Genomic DNA, 27,610 nt, shown 5'->3' on the forward strand with positions numbered 1-27,610 from the left:
ATTTCCTGAAGTGGATTCCTTCTGAGAAACTTGCAGCTTTGGAATGCCTCATAACGCTCTGTCTGCGCACAGCCTTATACTGCAGTTCTGAGCAAGAAATGTGTTTAATTACCATTTTTTCTGAATTATTAAATGGTGTAAATTAAACAGCAGATATTAGACTCTGTCTGTACATGGAGTGCTTAATCTAGAAGCCGAAATAAAATAAAGGAAACAATTCCATACATTCCGTGAGACATAGAATATATTCATCTCCACTCTGTACTGGCCATTTCCACCCATAATTTGTGCACAGGTAGATATGATTGATCTAAGATTGGCAGCTTGTCTTCAAATGAGCAAATACAGTTCAGCTTCAATGTAAAATGCTATGAAAGCCCGACGACCTGATGTACAGACGCTCTCATTAATGTAATTGCCTAAATGAATGTAATTGTGGAGGTGAAAAGAAGAAATTCTGATATAATGGAATTAAAAGTTGTGATTGAGAAGACCGCCATCATTACTGACTCCTGCTAGTTCAGAATTAATAGTGCCGCTTTACTAGGCTTGTAATAGGTAGAACATTTCCCAATAGCCCCTTACTAATCCCCAGACTGACCCACATAGCCGGGACCGGGCCTTACTACAGTATTGACCAATGGGCCTTACTAATCCCCAGACTGACCCATATAGCCGGGATGGGCCTTAGTGCAGTATTGACCAATGGGCCTTACTAATCCCCAGACAGACCCACATAGCCGGGACGGGCCTTACTGCAGTATTGACCAATGGGCCTTACTATTCCCCAGACAGACCCACATAGCCGGGATGGGCCTTAGTGCAGTATTGACCAATGGGCCTTACTAGTCCTCAGACAGACCCATATAGCCGGGATGGGCCTTAGTGCAGTATTGACCAATGGACCTTACTAGTCCTCTGACTGACACACATAGCCGGGACCGGGCCTTAGTGCAGTATTGACCAATGGGCCTTACTAATCCCCAGACTGACCCACATAGCCGGGACCGGGCCTTACTGCAGTATTGACCAATGGGCCTTACTAATCCCCAGATTGACCCATATAGCCGGGATGGGCCTTAGTGCAGTATTGACCAATGGGCCTTACTAATCCCCAGACAGACCCACATAGCCGGGACGGGCCTTACTGCAGTATTGACCAATGGGCCTTACTAATCCCCAGACTGACCCACATAGCCGGGACGGGCCTTAGTGCAGTATTGACCAATGGGCCTTACTATTCCCCAGACAGACCCACATAGCCGGGATGGGCCTTAGTGCAGTATTGACCAATGGGCCTTACTAGTCCTCAGACAGACCCATATAGCCGGGATGGGCCTTAGTGCAGTATTGACCAATGGACCTTACTAATCCCCAGACAGACCCATATAGCCGGGATGGGCCTTAGTGCAGTATTGACCAATGGGCCTTACTAGTCCTCAGACTGACCCACATAGCCGGGATGGGCCTTAGTGCAGTATTGATCAATGGGCCTTACTAATCCCCAGACTGACCCACATAGCCGGGATGGGCCTTAGTGCAGTATTGACCAATGGGCCTTACTAATCCCCAGACTGACCCACATAGCCGGGATGGGCCTTAGTGCAGTATTGATCAATGGTCCTTACTAATCCCCAGACTGATGCACAAAGCCGGGACCGGGCCTTACTGCAGTATTGACCAATGGGCCTTACTAGTCCTCAGACTGACCCACATAGCCGGGACCGGGCCTTACTGCAGTATTGACCAATGGGCCTTACTAGTCCTCAGACTGACCCACATAGCCGGGACCGGGCCTTACTGCAGTATTGACCAATGGGCCTTACTAGTCCTCAGACTGACCCACATAGCTGGGACCGGGCCTTGTTAGTGCAGTATTGACCAATGGGGCTGACTAATTTCCCTGTTGGATTGTCATTTACTCATCCAAGAACATTCCAGAACCATCCTCCTTTCTTCTAACCATGAGGTGTAGAGAGGGTCTGTGAGAATTAGTAGGGGTGGCACATGCGCAAAATGAACATCTACCCGGTCAATATTGAAGCAGATAGCCGCATCTGGTTTGATCCCGCTACTTTGATTATTCTTGTTTTTTTTTCTCATTGTACGGAATGCTCAGCTTTGTTACATCACATGAACTAAACCATCTGACTACTCTACTAACTACTGAGTGTAACGCATAGCCAGCACTGCTACATGACCACTACTGAGCCGTCGCTCATCTGACCAACCTCCGGACAACCACTACTGTCCCACCTTGCTGATCCTGCTGCATCACCTGCCTGTCTGACTACCCTGCTGACTACTACTACTGATCGCATACAGGGCTCTGCTATATCTCTATTGCTACATCTTGGCTCATCTACTACTCTCTCGACAACCATTACTGTACTGCATATCTGGCTCTGCTACATCACTGCTACTGAAGCCTACCTCTCTGATTAGCTTCCTGAGTACCATTACTGGCCACATACCCGTATCTGCTATATCGCCATTGTTGGGGCCCGTTTTATCTGCCTACCCTCCTGATTACCAATACTGTACCTACTGTACCTGGCTCTACTGCCTCACAGACCCAAACCCCTTGCTCACTGATTGCATCTCACCCCTGTAACAAAACTGTCCCTGCCTGACTTGTGGAAAATTGGGCGCTATAGGTGAAATTGTTCCACCTGGTTGGATCTTTCTCTAGATATTCTGAGATTATTGCAAGTGCCCGACACAAGTGTATTTCACAATTGTTTCCTTTGTGAATTGTGTAATGCTTCACTTTCCCTCTGGGGGCGCTGTAGGAAAAGTGACCTAACTGCTAGATTTCCCTGCAGCTAATCACTGATGGCCCCAGCAATCGGATTTCATGTGATCAATGTATTTTTTGATGAACTGTTGTATCACAAAATAGTTTTTCAAAGCAAAGAACCGAAATGACAACACTTAGTTAACGTTATAAAGCTCTCCTGACGACGATATAATAAGTCGCTCATATACAGCAGCTATAAATATTCAGGAGTCAGATCAGACGTAACTCTGCTCTAAATACTTAAAGTATGTGAATAATCAAACAGCCTGCAGGAGCAAAACATTGGTATAATGCATACAGGGGGATTAGAGGGGGATCCAGAAGACTTGTCTACTATGTATCTGCATCAAACATTCACTTTATGTTGGATTGATTGTGAAACGTATGATACATCTGATTAGGATATGACATCATAGAGCAAAACGATACAAGTACTGATCCAGTCCATTCAGCGGAACCTGGAGCAATGTTTAGGGTTCAGAAAAGACTAAGGTTCCTCCCCAAAAATTACAAAAACTGTCAATTTTACCGCAAGCATGAAATAGTTGTACGGGTTGGACATGATCTCTTAATAGAAAAATACCTATCTAGATGCGCTCTCAAGGTTTGGAGCAGTAAGGGAACGGGTCTGACCTCCTCTAAGACTCAGAAAATATCCTGATGACACGTTCACTTTAACTCATTTATTCCCTTGAGTTAACGACAAAACCTATATCTTGGGCACTGTATATGGACTTTATGATCCATCAGAATTTTGAATTGTGCCTCCTAAAGTGTTTAGTCCAAAGAGGAAGCAAACAGAGGCGTCTTTTACCTTATTTAAACAAATATGAGAAAAGAAGTCACAGGAACCATGGAATGATGTTGTTGGAACCTTGAAGGCATGTAGAAAGTATGAGGACATCTAGGAACCATGAGAAGACATAGGAACAATTTAAAGTTATCGGAAAAAGGAGACCTTGTGGCACTTGTGAAGGGAACCTAGGAACCATGAGATTTCTAGAATGATAACACATTGTAACCATAAAGAGATGTAGGATGCACGGGATGAGAAGTCTTTGAGAAAACTAAGTTTTCACGAGATGAGATATGATGCATTAGAAAACATAGCAAATCAGACTATAGAGGAAATTTATAGATATTGAGAACATCTAGAAACTATGAGAAGATGTAGCAAAATTGAGAGGACCTAGAAAGCATGAAAAATCTAAGTAAATACTTAAAAAGGTTGTCCACTACTTTTAAATTGTTGGCCTATTCTTAGGATAGGTCATCATTAAGAGATCATTCATTCAACATATGGACCATAAAATAATGAGGAGTGATGGAAACGAATAGAAGGTTTAGAAACTAGAAGATATAAATAAGAGCAACCAAAAGTCTTAAGAACAATAGCACCACATAGGAACCATGATGTCATATACTGTAGAAACTGTGAGCACTACTAGGAAGCATACAGCAATCATGACAAGACATTAAAGGCATGGGAAGTCATAGTTTGATCCACTAGGAGGAGATATAGATTTCAGGAGGACATCTTGGAAACATGAGAAGACAAGGGAAGAACAAAACATAGCACAAGAACCATGAAACTGTAGGAATTATGAAGACGTCTAGAAATTATGAGGTTTTCAAGGTAGCATAAGAAATTATAGCAATCAAAAGTCATAAGAACCATGAGATCCCATCATATATGATCCTATTGTGGGGTTCTAGTTCACCTCTTCTGAATGCTATGTTTCGACCTTTACAGTTCCTTGGCACTGGACAGGATCACTTTGCAATACCATTTTTTTTATGTTTCTCTGGATTGTGCTGCTTATCTCCATACTGTATCTTATCAAATGGGGTCCACGATGACATCTGCACACGGTAAGGTCTACAATCAGCCATGCCAGGCCAGACATTAGAACCTTGAAAAGTCGATGAGAGGACATCTAGGACATCTTAATCACATCTTCAGACATAGGAACAAGGAAGCAACTATAAAGTAATCTACACTCACCGGCCACTTTATTAGGTACACCATGCTAGTAACGGGTTGGACCCCCTTTTGCCTTCAGAACTGCCTCAATTCTTCGTGGCATAGATTCAACAAGGTGCTGGAAGCATTCCTCAGAGATTTTGGTCCATATTGACATGATGGCATCACACAGTTGCCGCAGATTTGTCGGCTGCACATCCCAAAGATGCTCCATACAAGGCAGGATGGATCCATGCTTTCATGTTGTTTACGCCAAATTCTGACCCTACCATCCGAATGTCGCAGCAGAAATCGAGACTCATCAGACCAAGCAACGTTTTTCCAATCTTCTACTGTCCAATTTCGATGAGCTTGTGCAAATTGTAGCCTCAGTTTCCTGTTCTTAGCTGAAAGGAGTGGTACCCGGTGTGGTCATCTGCTGCTGTAGCCCATCTGCCTCAAAGTTCGACGCACTGTGCGTTCAGAGATGCTCTTAGGCCTACCTTGGTTGTAACGGGTGGCGATTTGAGTCACTGTTGCCTTTCTATCAGCTCGAACCAGTCTGCCCATTCTCCTCTGACCTCTGGCATCAACAAGGCATTTCCGCCCACAGAACTGCCGCTCACTGGATTTTTTTTCTTTTTCGGACCATTCTCTGTAAACCCTAGAGATGGTTGTGCGTGAAAATCCCAGTAGATCAGCAGTTTCTGAAATACTCAGACCAGCCCTTCTGGCACCAACAACCATGCCACGTTCAAAGGCACTCAAATCACCTTTCTTCCCCATACTGATGCTCGGTTTGAACTGCAGGAGATTGTCTTGACCATGTCTACATGCCTAAATGCACTGAGTTGCCGCCATGTGATTGGCTGATTAGAAATTAAGTGTTAACAAGAAGTTGGACAGGTGTACCTAATAAAGTGGCCAGTGAGTGTATAACCCATGAGAACATCTAGGAACTAAGAACATATACAGTTGGTTCCATGAGAAAAAATGGGAAGCTTGATAAGTTAACACATACGTTAAATACGATAACAGGTGGACTATGAGAAGAAAAGGAATAGTAAAGGTAGAAACTAAAGACGATACAGGAAGGAGAAGAAGACATAGGAACTTGAAGAAGCTATCAGAATATCTGGACATCGCTTCAAAACCACCGATGAACAAGGATGTCCGAAGTCGCGAAATGTTCCTAGCACAGTACAGGACATGTCTCTCACCACCAAAACCTTCTCCATTAGGCGTTACTGAGCTGTAATCTCGCTGGCCAGTATGGACTAACCTTCAACGTCTTGCCTGCCCTGGTTTTACATGAGAAGCCCCCTTATGTCACAGTGTATTCGACTTGTTACGGCTTACGTTCTATCTTGTTATGGTTAAAACCGAATGTGTTGCTTTGATTATCATTTAAACAATTAATAACTTGAGTGTTGGTATTAGCTTTAGAAGTCTTCTTTATAAAAACATTCACAGAAGGTGTTGGCTTTGTTTAAAACTGAAGCTAAGGAAAGTTAGCGCTGCAGAATCCATGATTTATGGCCTTTGATCTTAAAACTCACTCGCCTTGTGCATCAACTGATGCTGTTGTGTATGTTCTCGTCTCCGATCGATCGACCCTTGATTTAATCAACGCTGGCAACGTGTGCCAGTTCCCTTGTGTCTCCTCTAAAAGCTCTCCCTAAAAGGGGATCCACAACAGATTCTTTATGTCACAAATACTATGTGGCGATTTATTATGTCGCAAATGCAAAATATTCGACTCTTCTGTCACAGAAACGATGTATCTGATTTGTTATGTCACAAATACAATGTATCCTTATGTTTACAAATACAACAATGTATCTTTTTGTTCTTCGTCCATGACCTGTGTTGGAAATCAGTGGTCCTATCCCCAGAAATCTCAAACATTATTCTCCACCAGCAAACTACAGAGGTTCAGCTATTTTTATCATCTGGCTAACCCCAGCATTTGTCTCCATCTAGAAGCACCACAGTGCAGTGATGTCAAAAGCCATCAACTAAATTGCTGTCAATATTGTGCGCTGAATCCATGTGCGTATTAAATGTTGCCATTCAATAGTAAGAGGATTAGCCAGACCTCCGAATCATTCCAAGACCTGTTTTCACCGTCACAAAAGCCGGACAATATCTGCCAAAGAGCTCAGACAAGTCAATGCTACCATATTAAAAAGCCGTATAGCAAAAGACTTAACTGAATATTACCATGGCGACTTCAATATCAGGAAAAGACGAGTTCCGAACCATGAATCCGCATGCAGCAGAGCTGATTTGACGTTAATCTCTTTGTAGCTGCACTGTTGCTACATTGGGATGTCAGAAACATGGCAAATGACAAACTCAGCTCTGCATCGTAAATTAATTCTGCAACTATGCATGCATAAATAGATGGGCACCAATTCCCTATCAGTATAGACATGGTAACCCATCACAATGGAGCAAGGAATGTTAAGATCTGAGTCGGAAGAACAATAGACGAGCACGGATTACTCATCTTGACCTCGATTCAATCAATATTACAAAATTAAGCCCGGACAGCAAATTATAAACCTCACTTGCATTTCCGTTTAATAAAGCATTGTGGTTAAGTCGACATGCTAGTTAGATGGATAATTTGCAGCATCCCTTTAAGATGGAAATTGGTTAGAAGATGGACACAGTCGTTATATTATTGGACATTGATAAGACATTTTTTCTCTGTGCAGCAGCAAGAGAGATCCATGAAAACGAGGAGCGTTTAGGAGTCAATGACCCAGAATATAATTGTAAAGCACTCGCCAGTGAAATGATCGCCAAGCACACAGAGGTGTATATAACAGGGATGCGACCTATAGGAGGCAGTAGAGAGACACGTTTCTTTTTCATTAAGGAGAGATCATTTGCATACTTTTTTCCCCAAGAAGCATTGCGCATAAGACTTCCTGCACCAAGTAGAACTAATACTCCTACAATCACTAATTTTGGGTTATCGTTCACGTATGACCAGATGTTGATAATCATACAGTATATATCATATATATATATGATTCTGCCTCAACCTGACTAAACATAGCAGATCTGAAAATCAATTGCTAAAGTGTACAATTAAGAAAGAGCCCCATCAGTATCTCAGACCACCGTATAACTCAGACAGGGATCTCAAAGCAGTGCTTGGACTGGCTGGTGGCTCTCTCGATCCAAGCGTGACAGCTGCACGGGTTTCCTTTCGGGAGAGCCGCCAGCCGGGGATCGCAAAGCAATGCTGGGACTGGCTGGCGGCTCTCCCGATCCAAGCGTGACAGGTGCACGGGTTTCCTGTCGGGAGAGCCGCCAGCCAGCCAGGGATCGTAAAGCAAAGCTTGGACTGGCCTGTGGCTCTCCCGACCCAAGCGTGACAGCTGCATGGGTTTCCTGTTGGGAGAGCCGCCAGCCAGTCTGAGTATTGCTTTGTAATCCCAGGCTGGCTGGTGGTTCTCCCGACAGGAGACCCGTGCAGCTATCACGCTTGGGTCGGGAGAGCCACCGGCCAGGCCAGCAATATGTTGCAATCCCCTCCTAATTATACGGTCATCTGACTTTCCCCATCACAGACAGTTCAATTTTGGGAGGGTCAGGTTCCTATTGAAGAGAGCCAACTGATTTATAGAGCATAATACGCATTTCCAGGGGTCACTAATCACACGACACATCACAATCAACTTCCACATGTCCAATCAACTTTTTGCCAGACACAGTCAGTCATGTGACCCAAACTATTCCATAATTTAAAAAATAAGTTGATTTTTTTTTTTCAATTTTTATAAATATTTAAATTAACCCAGAATCCCCTAAAGGCTATGATCACATCCTCTAAGAAATGAGGCCGCTTACACAGGTTTAGAAACTAGGTGTTAGGCTAGTGGCACACCAGTGTATATTATCATCCGGAGCGAATATGCAAACACACACTGATCAGAGTTTGATCAGTGTGATTGTCGTGTGATCTGATTCTCTTGGATGAGAAGATGGAAAAAAGTCTCCATCTTCTCCATTGTGTCAGTCCGTGAAAATCGAACTGCACTCAGATGTCATCAGAGTGCAGTCTGATGGTTTCCACTGACTTATTGACTTGCATGTCAGAGGAAAAGTCAGACATGTGCACAGTCCCATAGAATAGCATTGGTCCGAGTGCAAACAGATGTTTTGTTGGATCACACTCGGACCGATAATACGGTCATGTACGAGAGCCCTTAGAGTAATGAAATGGTTGCAAAAATATACATACCCTTTAACTATACTGATATAATATTATCTATTTACTATATTTACTAATGTGTTATAATATTTCCAGTTATAATCTGACATGGTTATATAGAATATAAATCTACCGTCTTCTGATTTTCCTACAGATCAGATTTCCTATCTCTCGCCCCAATCTCTGATCCTGAGCTCCCCAGCCACAACGTATGTATCGGTGAGGATAGATAGAAAAGTCTGTCTATATATTGCCCCACAAGGAGGCTTCCCCATTTATTTAATCAGGGAGCTTTAGAAGAACCATGATTTAATTAAAAATCACGGTGTCCTGGGAATGGACTAAATACAGATCTTTAGCTGAAAAAACGGAATTTAACCATTTCCTAAACCAGTTCTTGTCTTTCAAAACCATTTCAGAAATTACTCTAAAGCTGCAATTACTTTCCCTTACCTGTATACCACTGTGGAGGAATCTGTTCCTCGTCAATGGTATATAGTAAAGGGAAAGTAACTTCCCCACTAACATTCTTGATCTGTGAAAGATCAAGAAAAAAAAGTAAACCCATTTTATTGATTAAAAAAAAAATTCTACTCTGAATATTTTTTTTTAGACCTAATATACATTTATTGTGAATAGAACTCAGTGGGCTTTTTTTGTTTTGTTTTTTAAATAGCTTCTTATCTCCTGAAAAAAATAACATTCTGGCAACCTGCTTCCTTTTACCGCCACTAGGGGGAGCTTTAGAGTCAGATGCATACTTATTCCATTGAACTCAATACAGTGAGCTCCCCCTAGTGGTGGATAAAATGATGTCTATGAAGTGGATTTGAATCCCTGTAAAGGAGTTTGAACTTTAACCCCTTGGCACTCCTACATCCTCGATTCTAGGTAGTTAATGACATGTCATGTAAATGCGTAGTGTAAGGATCGAGCATCCTCAGGTGCTAAGGAGGTATCAATTGTATAATTGTAAGTATTGCAGTGCTCTATTGTGTAACAAAAAAATAAAAAATTATTGAATAAGATTTTAAAAAATATTAAAAAGTATGAAAACACCCAAAAAATGTACAAATAATTGGAAATGCTGCATAGATAATGTCCCATACTGTTTAACAAATGCATTATTTATTCAGCATTGTAGACGCCATTAAAAATAATAATAGTTCATTTTTTTGCCACTTTGCCTCCCATAAAATAAAATAGAAAAACGAAGCATATGTAAAAAAAAAATACAAAACAGCTCAGCAGACAGAAAAATACAAAAAGTATGAATGTAGTATAAATTAATAAATAATAGTATCTTAGAATGTAACAACACACAAAAAACAGGCTTTTATTGTACGAAAGTCGCAAAATGTAAAAAAAAGCTGTATACATGGTGTACGGCCATAATAATACTGACCTGCAGAAAAAAAAGTTAAAAAGTGGCCAATACTGCACAAAAAATGTTGTAAAATTGAAACCCAAGAAACTAAACTAAAAAGTGTCTTTTATCCTCTTCTTAAAAAAATACTGAAATTATTGAAATATTTTTTATGTACCTTTAAAAAGTAAAAAATTGCAACTAATCCTGCAAAAATCCAGCCCTCATATGGTTACATTGACAGAATCATTAACTGGGTTGTATAGGACTTAGAAATTGATGGCCCATTCTTAGGTGATTGATGAGCGGGGGGCACAACTTGCAATAACCCACCAATGAACTGTTTGCAGCTATATAGAGTGTACATAGCCAGAATAGCACAGCGCCATATATTGTTTAGTGGTCGTTTCAGGTACTGCAGCTCAGCTCCCATTGAAGTGAATGTGATCTGAGTTGCAGTACTGAGAATGGCCACTACATGGTGTATGGAGCTGTGCCGCTTATCGTTGAAGTTACTGGGATCGGACCACAACTGATCTGATATTGATCAACTATTCTAGGGATAGGTCATCAATATCTTGGTCCTGGAAACTAATGTATTCATAAAAAAAGGCCATCCTTAAGGAATTAAAGATTTATGCAGAAATTTTCCAGTGCAGAATATGGGACACGATGATAAAAGGTTACGATTTATATGTGACTTGGTCTGACCTGTCCTCCTACTCTAAATGCAGCAGAGCTGACCTTGTCGTTGAGTCCACGGCACTGACTTAGGATATTGGCGCCCTCGGCTCTGCTCCGTCAGCACAATCTATTGAACAATGCTCTGTGAACCGTCATTAGTGCCTGTAATAACGCTTATTACCAGTGAGGGGGAAGAGACGCACAAACTGTTACCATCGCTAGATTTAGGTGCCGAAAGTAAATTGATTATGATGTAATTAGTGTCCCCATGGAAAATGGAATTATGCTCCCAGTTATAAAGTCATAATTAACTGTGACGGCGGCATTCATCTATCAGCTGGGGAATTCCGCCTCTGAAGACGCTATACAATTAATATTCTCCTTCGTCTTCTATTTTTAAATAATAGGCCAAACGATCGCTTCCATCGGAGCCAGCGCGCACCTTGATTTATGATCCCTCTAAGAATCCGTGTGTTTTATGGAATCCTGTCCAATCCAGGGCCATTAATAACACCGGTCGTCTGCCGAGTTCTCCCCTGCACTATGATTCCTTCTTGGGACTTCTGATCGTCAACGTTTACTAATATTTCTGGCCGTCGTTTCCTAAACAGTTCCATGTCCAGACTGTGAATGAAGCAGCTCTAGCTCCCTCTATCACAGCAAAAAGTCACAGCTCCAATCACATCAAGTTCTCAATGGCTCGAAAAAGGATGTTCTCCAGGAAGGTAGTTACAACGTAGCCTTTAATCATGTAGGATAAAAAAATGACAGAATGTGCCTATATTAAAAAAAATCCATAATGTTTACGCGTTTTGAGTAGAAAAACCCAATTATTTTTCTACCCGAAACGCGTTGGATTTAAGCTTTTTTTTTACATGACAATTTTTAATTCTATATGATTAAAGTCTGAGTTTTAACCACCTTCCATTGGTGCTGGAGAACATCCATTTTGGACAATTGAGAGCTATTTGACCTGGAAGCCAGAGCAGTACGTATTCCGTGCCCCACATCCAGACCACAGACGGTCCACCCTGGAAGCTTCCTGGGATACTTATACTTTAACACATAAGTGATGACCTGAATTGTCACTTTTTCTAATTTTTTTTTAAGTACATTGGGTCAACCATTTGGTATGAAACATGGCGACCCACATTGGTGTCGGAAAATCGGGAACCCCATAGTCCTCGCCGATTCTGCAAGGAAATCTAGAATCCACATCTAAAAATGCCCTTTGAGGGTGAGTTTTTTTGGTGTAGACTCCACCACTTTTCAGGTCAGGACACCACAAATTTGAAAAAATTGGGACACTGATTGCAGAATTGGGACTGCTGACACCTATTATGTTAGCCGATCCTTGGAGCCTGAAGATCAGGAAGCCTTCTCTGTGCCGCTCGTTACCTCCTACCATTAACTCTTCAGGCCATTTTCCATTTTTACTGCTTTTGTTTTTTTCTCCCCTTCTTCCAAGAGCCTTAACTTTTTTAGATTTTTGCCGACATAGCCATATCAACTCTTTTTGTTTTGTGCCACGAGTTGCATTTTTGAATGGCACCATTAATTTTACCATATAATATTCTGAAGAAAAAAATACAAGTATGGAGACATAGAGAAAAAATAGTTTTCGGGGGTTTATGGCATTAATAGTGCAGTAAAACTAATCTGGCAGCGTGACTCTCCAAGTCAGTAGGATTATGCCGATACCAAACTTATCTTTGTTTAATTATTATTTATTAGTTTATTAGTTTTTCATATAGTTTATTATTTTAGCTGTAAAAAAAAAAAATCAGAACATGGTGAACCATTAGGTCCATGGAATGTTTTGAATGTTGTATAGCATTTTTTGGGGAGCCATGGGGATCGAAAAATGGCAATTCTGGCATTTCCGGAGCCTGCTGCATACATGTGGGTCCTAGCCAAGATGTACAGTTGCAGCGGGTGAAATAAGTATTGAACACATCACCAATTTTCTAAGTAAATATATATCTAAAGGTGCTGTTGACATGATATTCTCACCAGATGTTGGTAGCAACCCAGCCAATCAACACAGGCAAAGAAATCAAGCCATAGATGTCCATAAACTAAGATATAATGAGAAATTACACAGGGTAAAAGTATTGAACACGCTTACTGAAATGTATTTAACACTTTATACAAAAGCCTTTGTTGGTGATGAAGCTTCAAGACGCCTCCTGTATGGAGAAACTAGTCGCCTGCATTGCTCAGGTGTGATGATTCCAGGTCTTTCTGTAGCTCTCCACAGGGGGTCATTAGTTGTTGGACAATCCATCTGATAAATCTTTTTCTCATAAATTTTGCGGTGAGCACCTGGTCGTGGCTGGTTTATGGTGAAATTATGTTCTTTCCACTTCTGGATTATGGCTCCATCAGGGCTCACTAGAGCCCTCGCTAGTTTAGACATTTTTCTGTAGCCAATGCCGTTAGTATATTTTGTAACAATAAGGTTGTGAAGGTCTTGAGACAGCTCACTGGTTTTACCCATCATGAGATGTTTCTTGTGTGGCACCTTGGTAATGAGTCACCTTTTTATAAGCCATCAGTTCAACCAGCTAATAATATTTTTCACTAAGTGGCAGGACTGCTTTCTAATTACTGATAGATTTCAGCTGGTGTCAGGAATTTTCGTGGCTTTTTTTCACATGTATTCCATGCATTTTTTCTGTGTCGTTTCCCACTGTTACACATAAATTAATTTATGGACATCTGTGGTTTGATTTCTTTGCTGGTGTGGATTGGGTGGATTGTTACCGACATCTGGTGAGAATTTCATGTCAATAGCACCTTTAGAAATAGATTTACCTAGAAAATACGTGACGTGTTCAATACTTGTTTCACCCACTGTATGTCCACTTGTGTCATCAAGTGGTTAAAGGGGTTGCCCAATAAACGGCATTTAAAACCTTTCTGTAGGATGTGTGAAAAATGTTTGCTCACTGAGGGTCTAGTGGCTGAGAATGGGCAATCTGGCTGCTGAGAACATAGGTCGAAAGCCCTTTGTATAAGAGGAATGGTACTGAGCATGTGCGAACGCTGCTCCATTCGCTGTGTATAGGAGTGGTGGTCACACATGCTCATTACAGCTTCATTCACACAGGGGATATTGCGCCCCATTCTTCACAGCCAGGTCCTCAGCCATCACACATTTATCCTCTATCCCGTGGATAGCTCAAAAATGTATATCGTACAACCCCTTTAATAAGCATTGGCTTCAAAACAGAAGATTCCATATCCTGTCCTTGGCTTGATACAAAAATAAAAGATTAATGTTGGATTCTTAAAATAGACTGTACATCCACAAAGCCGCCATTCACCGCCTACCGCAGGTGGAAAAAGATTTTGATTGACTGTATTGTTTTATCCCATTCAGTTTTATACTTTTAGAAAATTGCCTCCGTCGTATACATACTGGGTGCCTGCATGGTGGGGGAGGGGAGGCGGCAGGCACATACACACTTTAGATTGCTGCATATTCTTGCTATTAATCTAGAATTTCTCTGACCCTGCAGTTATAGCTGTATACTTATATAGATTTATCATAGAGGTTCTAGTGTAGAGGAATAAATAATTACAGTATAAATGGGGGTCAGCTTTTATGGTACAAGGGTCTGTCAAATATTAGATGATGTCCTGCTGCTGTGACTCAAACTGGTTTAATCTGTGGAAACCAGCAAAAAAGGGTTTAATTTCTCTACAGTGTCACTGGTGAAGTGCAGCATTACATGGTAATATATCCTGTACATAGGAGCAGTATTATAGTAGTTATATTCCTGTACATAGGGGCAGTATTATAGTAGTTATATTCTTGTACATAGGAGCAGTATTATAGTAGTTATATTCCTGTATACAGGAGCAGTATTATATTTATAACAAAAACCGAACTTGTGGATGTAATTGAGAATACCACGATCCCTTCTGTCTGGAGTGCCCATAGCACCCTATCAGGGAAGAACCACTCGGGAGTACCAAAAACTCCCAAGTATATACTTGTTGACAACAACCAAAGAACATATGTGCAAAAAAACTACATAGTGGTAATTTTAATCACAAAATGTAAACTTTATTTAAATACAACATAAGAACACAAAAAGTAATAGGATGGGAATGAGGTGAAGGACTATACTGAAAAATGGCTGCATATGAGCACACAATATGTGTATCATGGGAGGTACATAGCCTAATGGCAATATAAAAAGTCAAATGTCTCAGTAACTGGCACTACGTATAAAAGCTAGTAAGAAGAGGGGAAGGGGGGGGGAGTTTACAGGGGTAGTCCCCGAAACTCAGTGACCAGATGACCCTAAAGGTGCAGCCAGTCCTGACCCCACATAAAGATAATCCCTATTGCACATACATCCATAAAAGTGCTTCAGTGATTATAAATGTGCCAGAGATAGCGTGCCACAATTTAAAGCTTAAGGCTTACCCATGTGTGTGCAGGTCTGCGGCCAGATTCCAGTGAGAAGCCCCGACGCGCGTTTCGCGTGATGTGCTTCCTCGGGGGGCCCCCCCCTGTAAACTCCCCCCCCCTTCCCCTCTTCTTACTAGCTTTTATACGTAGTGCCAGTTACTGAGACATTTGACTTTTTATATTGCCATTAGGCTATGTACCTCCCATGATACACATATTGTGTGCTCATATGCAGCCATTTTTCAGTATAGTCCTTCACCTCATTCCCATCCTATTACTTTTTGTGTTCTTATGTTGTATTTAAATAAAGTTTACATTTTGTGATTAAAATTACCACTATGTAGTTTTTTTGCACATATGTTCTTTGGTTGTTGTCAACAAGGAGCAGTATTATAGTAGTTATATTCTTGTACATAGGAGCAGTATTATAGTTGTTATATTCTTGCACATAGGGGCAGTATTATAGTAGTTATATTCTTGTACATAGGAGCAGTATTATAGTAGTTATATTCCTGTACATAGGAGCAGTATTATAGTAGTTATATTCTTGTACATAGGAGCAGTATTATAGTAGTTATATTCTTGTACATAGGAGCAGTATTATAGTAGTTATATTCTTGTACATATGGGGCCGTATTATAGTAGTTATATTCTTGTACATAGGAGCAGTATTATAGTAGTTATATTCTTGTATATAGGAGCAGTATTATAGTAGTTATATTCTTGTACATATGGGGCCGTATTATAGTAGTTATATTCTTGTACATAGGAGCAGTATTATAGTAGTTATGTTCTTGTACATAGGGGCAGTATTATAGTAGTTATATTCTTGTACATAGGAGCAGTATTATAGTAGTTATATTCTTGTACATAGGGGCAGTATTATAGTAGTTATATTCTTGTACATAGGGGCAGTATTATAGTAGTTATATTCTTGTACATAGGAGCAGTATTATAGTAGTTATGTTCTTGTACATAGGAGCAGTATTATAGTAGTTACGTTCTTGTACATAGGAGCAGTATTATAGTAGTTATATTCTTGTACATAGGAGCAGTATTATAGTAGTTATATTCTTGTACATAGGGGCAGTATTATAGTAGTTATATTCTTGTACATAGCAGCAGTATTATAGTAGTTATATTCTTGTATATAGGAGCAGTATTATAGTAGTTATATTCTTGTACATAGGGGCAGTATTATAGTAGTTATATTCTTGTACATAGGAGCAGTATTATAGTAGTTATATTCTTGTACATAGGAGCAGTATTATAGTAGTTATATTCTTGTATATAGGAGCAGTACTATAGTAGTTATATTCTTGTACATAGGGGCAGTATTATAGTAGTTATATTCTTGCACATAGAGGCAGTATTATAGTAGTTATATTCTTGTACATAGGGGCAGTATTATAGTAGTTATATTCTTGTACATAGGGGCAGTATTATAGTAGTTGTATTCTTGTACATAGGGGACAGTATTATAGTAGTTATATTCTTGTATATAGGAGCAGTATTATAGTAGTTATATTCTTGTACATAGGAGCAGTATTATAGTAGTTATATTCTTGTACATAGGGGCAGTATTATAGTAATTATATTCTTGCACATAGAGGCAGTATTACAGTAGTTATATTCTTGTACATAGGAGCAGTATTATAGTAGTTATATTCTTGTACATAGGAGCATTATTATAGTAGTTATATTCTTGTACATAGGGGCAGTATTATAGTAGTTATATTCTTGTACATAGCGGCACTATTATAGTAGTTATATTCTTGTACATAGGGGCAGTATTATAGTAGTTATATTCTTGTACATAGGAGCAGTATTATAGTAGTTATATTCTTGTACATGGGGGGCAGTATTATAGTAGTTATAATCTTGTACATAGGGGCAGTATTATAGTAGTTATATTCTTGTACATAAGGGGCTGTATTATAGTAGTTATATTCTTGTACATAGGGGCAGTATTATAGTAGTTATATTCTTGCACATAGAGGCAATATTATAGTAGTTATATTCTTGTACATAGGAGCAGTATTATAGTAGTTATATTCTTGTACATAGGAGCAGTATTATAGTAGTTATATTCTTGTACATGGGGGGCAGTATTATAGTAGTTATAATCTTGTACATAGGGGCAGTATTATAGTAGTTATATTCTTGTACATAAGGGGCTGTATTATAGTAGTTATATTCTTGTACATAGGAGCAGTATTACAGTAGTTATATTCTTGTACATGGGGGGCAGTATTATAGTAGTTATAATCTTGTACATAGGGGCAGTATTATAGTAGTTATATTCTTGTACATAAGGGGCTGTATTATAGTAGTTATATTCTTGTACTTAGGGGCAGTATTATTGTAGTAATATTCCTGTACATAGGGGGCAGTATTTTAAAAGATATTTCTATACAAAGTAGCAGTATCACAGTAGTTACCTACTGTATATTCTTGAGGAGGCATACTTTGCAGTAATGCAGCTTCACAGCTATATCTGTCCTCTGCACTTTGGAGAAAACGGTAACTCGTACCCTATTAGGCTGGTTTCACACGTCAGTGGCTCCGGTACGTGAGGTGACAGTTTCCTCACGTACCGGAGACACTGACACAGTAGACCCATAAAAATCAATGCATCTGTGCAGATGTCATTGATTTTTTGTGGACCGTGTCTCCGTGTGCCAAACATGGAGACATGTCAGTGTTCGTGGGAGCACACGTATTACACGGACCCATTAAAGTCAATGGGTACGTGTAAAACACGGACCTCACACGGACGTTCTCCGTCTGGGGTCCGTGTGCGTGCAGGAGACAGCGCTACAGTAAGCGCTGTCCCCCCCACATGGTGCTGAAGCCGCCATTCATATGTTCCCTGCAGCAGCGTTTGCTGCAGAGAAAATATGAATAATAGTGTTTAAAATAAAGATCTATGTGTCCGCCGCCCTCCCACCCCCTGTGCGCCCCCCCGCTGTTTAGAAAATACTCACCCGCTCCCACGTTGGCTGTCACTCCTTCCTCTCTGCCCCGCGCCTCCTACTGTATGCGGTCACGTGGGGCCGCTCATTTACAATCATGAATAGTCGGCTCCGCCCCTATGGGAGGTGGAGCCACATATTCATGACTGTAAATGATCGGCCCCACGTGACCGCATACACTAGAAGCCGCGGCCAGACCAGGAAGCAGCGAGGGAGGCGGGTGAGTATTTTCAGAACAGCGGGGGGGGCGCACAGGGGGTGGGAGGGCGGCGGACACATAGATCTTTATTTTAAACACTATTATTCATATTTTCGCTGCTGCAGGGAACATATGAATCGCGGCTTCAGCACGATGCAGGGTACCACACGCGTGGGTACCACACGCTCCGTGTGGTACCCACTCGCCATAAGGGCGGCACACGTGTGCCGCACGTATGGCCTACGTGAGTTCCCAGGCACACGGACACGGATAACTCCGGTACCGATTTATTCCGGTACCGGAATTATCTGGACGTGTGGGACAGCCCTTAAGAATATTCTGGCTTTCTTGGGTTTTATTCATTGAACTTTTTATGAACACTTGCAGAAACCATTTAGATGTAATTGCCTCCTACAGATTTGGTATGATATCATCTCACTCTAATGTATGTACCGTATTTTATCTAATTTGCTACTGACCTTAAATAAACTAGTAATATTGATTAGAGGAAAAACAGAATGGGAGGTAAATGTTACACATCTGCACGCGCTTTCCATGTGCTCGTGTGTTCATTTGGGTTTCCTGCAGATTCTCTTGTTTCCTCCCAAACTTTCACAATTTACTGATAATTGGCTTCCTATGAAATTGGATTTAGAGTTATAGATATGAGATTGTGGGTTTCATAGGAACAGAGATTAGTAGACTCTGAACAGTGCTAGGATTATACAAATATTATCTGTACGTAACTGCACAGATCCCAATGGGAATCCACTTGTAAGGATCCGACCACTAGTTCTTGTTAATGGATACTGCTCAGACCCACACTTAGCAGCAGGAGGGTCGCATGTTGGAAAGATGTTTAGGGTATGTGCACAAGTTGCAGATTTGGCTCTGGACCCGCAGCGGATTTGGCCCAGTTTTACATGCGTTGTACAGTACCATGTAAAGCTATGGAAAACCAAATCCGCAGTGCACATGCTGCGGAAAATTCTGCTCGGAAACGCAGCGGTTTATTTTCTGCAGCATGTCAATTCTTTGTGCGGAATCCACAGCGGTTTACACCTATTCCATTATAGAAATCCGCATGTGTAAAAACGCAGGTCATTTTACCTACGGATTCTGCAGAATCTGCGCGGAAAAATCTGCAATTGAATCCGCACCGTGTGCACATACCCTTAGACAAACTGGTTGTCAGTGTCTGTAAGATCACGAAGAATATGATAACCCATCTAGAGTTGTATGCATTTGTATTAACTTTAAAGGGAACTTGTCGTGCCCGATATTGCTATTAACCTTCATATATAGCGTTAAAGGGGTTGTGCACTACTGAGACAACTCCTTCTGAACCCTTATGTTTCCTCCCAGTAAAATAATAACACCTCTACTCACTTTCAGTACCGGTGTCATTCTAACAGTATCAGAACTTGCCCTCCCGGTGATTGCGTGACATCTTATGTCACGTAATCACTGCGGGCAATGTCCTATGTCCTATGGACTTGACATCTGGAGAAATTGACTGCTCTCATTTCGTCTGGATGTCTTGATTTGTCCGAAGGAGGGGAGAGTGACACCAACGCTGTTTGGTGGCTCCAATGGTGCCGAGGCTGCTCTAGTGATGTCCAGCACTGGATCGATGCAAGCTCTGGAGGTGAGTACAGGTGCTGTTATTTAACGGGGTGGGGGGAAACATAGGCGTTCAGAAGAGGTTGTCTGAGTAGTGGAAATCCCCTTTAATCAGCAGGTTACTAAGATTAGTAAGGTGCCTGTACTGAAAGCATGGCACTGTCAGTCACTGTCCCGGGGCGTGCTTACTGCTCTCAGTGCTGTGAGACGGTACGCCTGTGTGACTGAAGGCGGCGGCTCCAGGGAAAAATAACGTTGATTTTCTCCCAGATGCCGCATTTTTAGTACAGCTGCACCGCTCTAACGCTATTAACCTGCAGATTAACCCTTGTTCTGCAGGTTAATCGCATTCTCTGACATAATAGGTTCCCTTTATGCTATCTTGGCAGCAGTAAAAAAGCGTCACGTTTCTTATGGATGTAAAAATTCACAAGGACCTGCGCATGTAGCCTCAAAGTGTTACAAGAATTAATGGATCGTTACTAGTAGATTCCAATTAGCAGCTGTCCACTTAATGACAGGTAATATCTGCATATTCCCGGCACTGTGCGGAGTTTTCCTGTCTCTGCATCTATGGGAATCTCAATCTCATGTCTGTATTTTATAGTCAATTTTATTGGAAGCCAATGAACCTATCAGTAAGTTCTCGGAGTGTGGGAGGAAACCAGAGAATCTGGAGGAAACCCAAATAAACACAGGAGAACATGCAAACGCCATGCAGATGTGGTTGTAAATGAATGGGAAAACTCCCATCCCCCGCAGCCAGGCTGTACAAAACCAAGGTGCAATTTGCATCTCTAATTTCCATAGGAATTATTAATCCCTATAGTAATGTCCATTCAGAGACTGCAGTAACTTCAGTCTGTTCACGAGTCACTTCAGATAATCAGGTTTTTTTTTCTCTTGTTTTAGGTATAGACATATGGAATAAGTGATCTGTGATACCAGTTATGTAAATAGAAGCGGACGAGTCCCAATGATTATTATGAGGTGTTAGTATGGAAAAAAAAGTCCTTTTACCTCTGATCTAAAAAACTTAAAAAAAAATGCACCCTACAATAATTATCAATGGAACTTCTTTGCATAACTAACGCAGTGGGTCACTTATTCCTTCCTCCATGTAAGGCCAAGTTCCCACGATAAACTTTTGGTGATTTTTTGATATTGCAGATTTTCTGTGCCTATTAACTAAAATAGGTTCCTTGCATTTTTTTTTTTCCCTAAAATACACAGCGCCAAATACTCACCAAAACCTCATCGTGGGAACGTAGCCTTATAGCGGTAGTGAAAAATGTTTCCACATCATTGCAACAAGTTAAAGCAAAGTTCAGTTGTAATCACTAATCAACTTAATTTGATCCATTTCCTTACCAAAATTGTTTTTTTTTTTTTACATTAGGAATTAAAATGTGCACTGCCCCTTTAAATGTTGAGTATTTATCTATTTATTTACGTTTGTATCCTCGTTCGCTGGATTACACAATATGCTAATAAAATGGAACATCCCCATCCAGTGACCCTGAATCCTTGGGCCAGTCTGGGGATTATTGTACATTAAACTTGTTTATTTGAAGCCCCCCATCTTTGTAATTGAGCTTTTTATAGATGGTAGCAGGGTTTTTTTAAGATATATGACAGTATGAAGCTAAAAAAAAAAATGAGGATTATTTCTATCTGGACTCAGCCACTATTAACTTTCTCCATGATTTTCTGAAAAGGTCAAAGAAATAATCTGGAGCACATGATGAGTATAATCCAGCCCTGCCATCCAGGCTGTAGGTGTATGCAAATCTCCACCTGCACAGAACACACAGCACCCAGCAGCAGCCCTAATGTCACTGTGCTAATGATGGGTGACAGGCAACTTGGGGCTTCCCAGCTTGCTGCAAAACTACAACTCCCATTAGGCACTATTATTAGCAACTGGCATGCTGTCACTTGTAGTGCAGCATAATTCACCCAATCCCATTGGATTATATGAAGTTGTCTATTCCTTACCCTGCAAAGACTTTCCTTGGAGGAATCCCCCCTATGTGTAGGGATCACCTGCTGCTGTTACATAATCTCAGGCTGGAACTTCACCCTCTCCTCTCACTGACTCCTCTCCCCAACTTTCTGCCATCTCTACCCATCACTGCTCAGTAATCTGCATGCCACCACTGCCATCTAAAAAAAAATAAAAAATCTTACCAATGCCCAAGAAATGAAACAGAGTCCATCATCAGTGCAACAATGTATCCAGGCTGTGTGTGAGTGATCTGTGCACTCTTAAAGGGATGCTGCTCATATCTCCCCACACCAAGCAAAGGGGAAAGATCTGACTTACCAGTGAGTTGATCGTACGATCCATCCAGATCTCTTGAATCTGAAAGGTTATCTTTCCTACCTTTACTCCTCATCTTCAACCAGAGGTAAATGTGCAAACCTGGGGTCAGAGAAAGTCTCTCACCTCCCAAACCCTTAGGAATCCTCAGGTTCTCAGAATTTATAACTGGGTTATAGAGAAAAAAACAAATAAAAAAATCCTTTTGTCCCCCCCCCAAAAAGGAAACAAGAAGTGACTCCAGCAGACGAGGGGTTAATCGGCTCCGCGCTCACATGGACGCCCGGTGCTGGGCTGGTGGGCTTGTGTTGGGGTCGGATTGTTGTTGGGATCTGCTGTGGTCCAGGGAGGAGGAGAGAGATGCTGGAGGAGGTGGGGGGCTTCACTCCGGTCCTTCCTGCTGATAATCCCCAGTGTCAGCCCCTTCTCTTACTCCTCTCCATGTGATGATGATGAGGAGGAGCAGGCAGACCCTCGGCAGTTTCCACGGAGAGTTCGCTCATTCCTTCTCTTCTGCTTTCTTCCGATGATCTTCTTTGCTTTGTCTCCGAATAACTTTCCTTCCTTCTTTCTGTCTTCGCTCAGAGCCAAGGACTGATGGCATTGCCCCCAGAGAGGACCCTCATCCGACTGCTCCTGCCCCACTGCACAGCCAGACCTGCGACCACCAGCGACAGCGACAGGAACAGCGACAGCGACAGCAACAGCGACAGGAACAGTGACAGCAACAGTGACAGCAACAGTGACAGCAAGGCTCCGAAGGCTGCAGGCAGAAGTAACTGCTTGTGTGCTGAATGCAAGGGATTATGTGTAGGTAGTGACTATCTATCTATTTATCTATCTATCTATCTATCTATCTATCTATCTATCTTTCTTTCTATCATCTATCTATTACATATCTACTATCTATTATCTATCATCTATCTATTAACCTATTATCTATTATATATCTACTATCTATCTATTATCTATCTATTATCTATCAGTTATCTATCATCTATATATCTATTATTATTATTATTTATTTATATAGCACCATTAATTCCATGGTGCTGTACATGAGAAAGGGGGTTACATACAGGGTTATAGATATCATTTACAGTAAACAAGTTTACAGTGACACACTGGTACAGAGGGAAGAGGACCCTGTCCTTGCGGACTTACATTCTATGGGTATTATCTATCTATCTATCTATCTAGCTATCTATCTATCTATCCATCCACTGTCCACCCCTCTCTCTGTCTTCTGTATCTGTCTATCATCTATTTATTATCTCTATATATAATGTATCTGTTTCCTTTTTGCAGATGTAGCAGAGCTGTATTTGCTCCTTAGCTCTCTGGGGCTGTATACTTCGTGTGCTCCATGATAAATCCCTTTCCTCACTCGATCTCCCTTCTCTCACACTGATAGATACTTTGTGCTATCAGTACACACCAGGCCCATAGAACAGCAGATTTCATTTATTGTGCAGGATGGACATTTCCATTTTATAAGGAAGCCAATTGGGAGTGTCCAGGAGCTCAGACATATGTTATAGGTAATGTGACAGGAGGCAGAAGGGGCTCCTGAACAGTGGGGGCCGGTCAGTGGGAGGCGGTAGCGGAGCTCCAGCTTGTATTCTGCGTATTCCGTAGCTCATTGCTGGAGACTGAGGATTTAAATATGTTAAAGGGTGAAATACATGTAAGTATAAAGTATTTACCTTTAATTTTAGATGTAGCAGAGTTAAGTATGTTGTTTGCCATATCTATCTATCTATCTATCTATCTATCTATCTATCTATCTATCTATCATCTATCTATTATCTATCTATCTATCTATCTATCTATCTATCTATCTATCTATCTATCTACCATCTATCTATCTATTATCTATCTATCTGTTATCTATCTATCTATCTATCTATCTATCTATCTATCTATCTATCTATCTATCTATCTATCTATCTATCTATCTATCTATCTATCTATCTCTGCAGATATAACAGCTCCAGCTCTTCTGGAAGGATTTCTACGACATTTTGGAGATGTCTGTGGGAATTTTTGCCCCTTCATCTAGTAGAGCATTTGTGGGGTCAGATCCTGATGTTGGGTGGTCCGGGCTCACAATCTCTGGTCTAGGTGTTGGATGGGGCTGAGGTCCGGGCTCTGTGCGGCCGCTCATGTTCCCCCTCCATGTCTGTATGGAGCTTGTGCACTGGACACAGTCATGGAGAAAAGAAGAGAGTCTTCCCCCAAACTGTTCCCACAACCATGGAAGCTACAATTGTCCACAATGTCTGGTGCTGAAGCATTAAGATTCCCTTCCCCAGAACTAAGAGTCGAGGCCGCCCACTGATAACAGCCCATAGTATTATCCTCCTCCACCATCTGTACAGGGGGCACAATGCAGTTAGGGGTTAACGTTCTCCCGGAATCACCAAACCCAGACTCCTCCATCAGAGGCAGATACAGAAGTGTGATCCGTCACTGCACAGAGCACGTCTCCTCCAGAGTCCAGTGGTGGCGGCTTTACACCACTCCATCCGACGCTCGGCATTGTGCTTGGTGATGTACGGCTGCATCCAGCTGTTCGGCCTTGAAACTCCTGGTGGGGTGCAGTGTTTGGGCTGATATTAATAACAGAAATGGTCTGAACTCTGCAGTCTTAAGGTCTCCAGAGCATTGATGACGTCTGCCTTAGCTTCCTCAGCACTCGGACCCCCGGCTCTGTAACATTACGAGGTCTCCACTTTATCGATTAGTTGCTGCTGTTCCTTCCACTTCTCAATAATATCACTCACAGTTGATGGGGGAAATGTTAGGAGGAAAGGAATGTTGTTCCCCCATTGGCTCCTGTTACAGGACAGTGCTGGTATAAGTGAGCTCTGTGTCATGCACGTGGGTGGTGTACATGGTTCGTGGACCAACTGTGCCACGGTGCTGGGCTTACCTAGGAGGGGTGTATCAGCTACCTGGTGCTCACTGGAGCTCCTGATGGTGGTCAGGCTTGAGCTGCTGGTAGCCATCAGGTACCTAGGCAGTCCCCGGTACTGCAGCTGTTGATCCCAAGGGTCAGGTGCACAGACACGGACTCTGTTCAGACTACTCCTTGGGCAGGACATTGAGACTGGTATACCAGTCCGGACAACAAGAATTGCAGGGATAGGTACACGTTCAGACGCACGGGTCTCGAAAACTGGTCAAGTGCCACCGATGCTGTTTCGGATTCACATATCACCAGATGCGGTTACAGGATTCAGGTCCTGAACCAGGGGTCCGGGTCCAGGCTCTGGCCACACAAAGACCAAGGGTTCGGTTCAGGGTACAGGCCACCCAAGGACCAGGGGACTAACAACTCACTATTAGGACACCAACAGACTAATGAATTAACGTTGCTCTGGCACCTCTCTACTGGAGAGTGTGCCTTTTATACTTAATGCCTCCGAAATATTGGCTGGGGGCTTTTACACAGTGCGCGCTGCCCCTCTAAGAACAGAGGAGAGCTCGCGTGCATTACACAGCATGGAGTGCAGAGTGGCAAGATGCAAGGAGCCCGCCGAGGACGTGCTGAGAGACAGGTAAGTGACAATGCAGCCACGGCGGTGTGTATGTCGGTGCGGCGTCCCTGCATGGAGGAGGAATGGGTACCATGCAAGGGTGCCAGCATTAGTGTAATAGTACCCCCTCTTATGTCCCCTCTGTCTCAAGCTCTTCTTCATGGACTCCCACGACTTCTCTTCAGGACCATGTTCACTCCAATCCAATGAAAGAAAAGTGACATCTCTCACCATCTTCACGACTAGGATGCTTCTTCTCTCCATCAAGCCATCCTCAGAGTGGGTCAAAGCAGGAGTACTTGCTAGTGAGACTAGCTACCACCCTGGAGGATGCAAGGACCAACTGGAGTTCCTCCGCCCGGTTGGTGGATAGCAGAGGCTTCGAGGATGCCACCGCCTTGGCTCTCTCATCATTCGACCGCTAGAAACTGAAGATACCTTCTCTGGGTCAATCTTCAGACTGGTCTCCATGAAGACTCGTCCTCGAGGTGGGGAGGTTCCTGGGGACAGATCATTGGAACAATAATCAGAACTGTGTGGGGACATCGTCTCCGCTTCTCCTCCCCTCCGGAGATGCCAGCACACAGCAAGTCAGCGACTAGCAGACCTGGTGGAAAAGAGGAAGACACTGATGGCTGAGCTGGACGTTAAGGAGTCAGGCATCTCTAGTGACTTGACCATCCACAACGAAGCACTATATGGAACCTCCAGATAGAACAGGCACTGGACCTATCCCTGTCACAGTACAACCTGCATCTTTACATGAAAAATGAGTTAGAAAATAGTGGTAATAAGTAGATTTAACCCCTTTTCAACATAATTGTACATCGATGTTGGACTCCCACTGATCTGTACAGCTGACGTGCCAGCAACAGCCACAGGTGGAATCGTGATCCACCCGCGGCTGTTAACTAGTTAAATGCTGCTGTCAATCTCTGACAGCGGCATTTAACTCGCCCTATCGGTGCCCCCGTCACGTGATCACGGGTCACCGATGGGTTGGCATGACAACCAGAGGTCTCCAGCAGACCTCTATGGTTGTCATTGCCGGATTGCTATGAGCGCCGCCTGGTGGTCAGCACTCATAGCAAGAGAGCATCCGATCAATGCCTGTATGTAGCGGAGGTGATCAGATAACTACAGCTTCTAGTCTCCCATAGAGACTATTGAAGCGTGCAAAAAGTTAAAAAAAAGTTTTTAAAAATATTAAAAAAATATGTAAAAGTTCAAATCACCCCCCTTTCGCCCCATTCAAAATAAAACAATAAAAAAAAAACATACACATATTTGGTATCGCCGCATTCAGAATCACCCGATCTATCAAAATAAAAAAAGAATTAACCCGAGAGTTAAACAGCGTAACGAGAAAAAAAAGTCAAAACGCCAGAATTACATTTTTTTTGGTCACCACAACATTGCATTAAAATGCAATAACGGGCGATCAAAAGAACGTATCTGCACCAAAATGGTATCATTAA

At 42.0% G+C, this 27,610-nt stretch overlaps 1 protein-coding gene and 1 long non-coding RNA gene across 3 annotated transcripts in view; one reads left to right on the forward strand and one right to left on the reverse strand.

Annotated features, from left to right (window-relative positions):
- KCNIP2 (potassium voltage-gated channel interacting protein 2) overlaps positions 1–23,286 on the reverse strand; it is a 514,316-nt gene extending 491,030 nt beyond the window's left edge. For both annotated transcript variants that reach the window (XM_077258267.1, XM_077258264.1), the window contains exon 1: positions 22,594–23,286. In XM_077258267.1, the coding sequence (XP_077114382.1) occupies positions 22,594–22,666 (73 nt within the window). In that variant the 5' untranslated portion in view covers positions 22,667–23,286. The remainder of the gene's footprint in view (positions 1–22,593) is intronic.
- LOC143769585 (uncharacterized) lies at positions 23,271–27,020 on the forward strand. The gene is made up of 2 exons (XR_013214427.1): positions 23,271–23,400; positions 26,284–27,020. It is a non-coding gene; the product is annotated as an uncharacterized LOC143769585 (long non-coding RNA).
- Positions 27,021–27,610: the final 590 nt, after the last annotated feature.

This window comes from Ranitomeya variabilis, chromosome 4, assembly GCF_051348905.1.
Source record: "Ranitomeya variabilis isolate aRanVar5 chromosome 4, aRanVar5.hap1, whole genome shotgun sequence".
NCBI classification, from domain to species: domain Eukaryota; kingdom Metazoa; phylum Chordata; class Amphibia; order Anura; family Dendrobatidae; genus Ranitomeya; species Ranitomeya variabilis.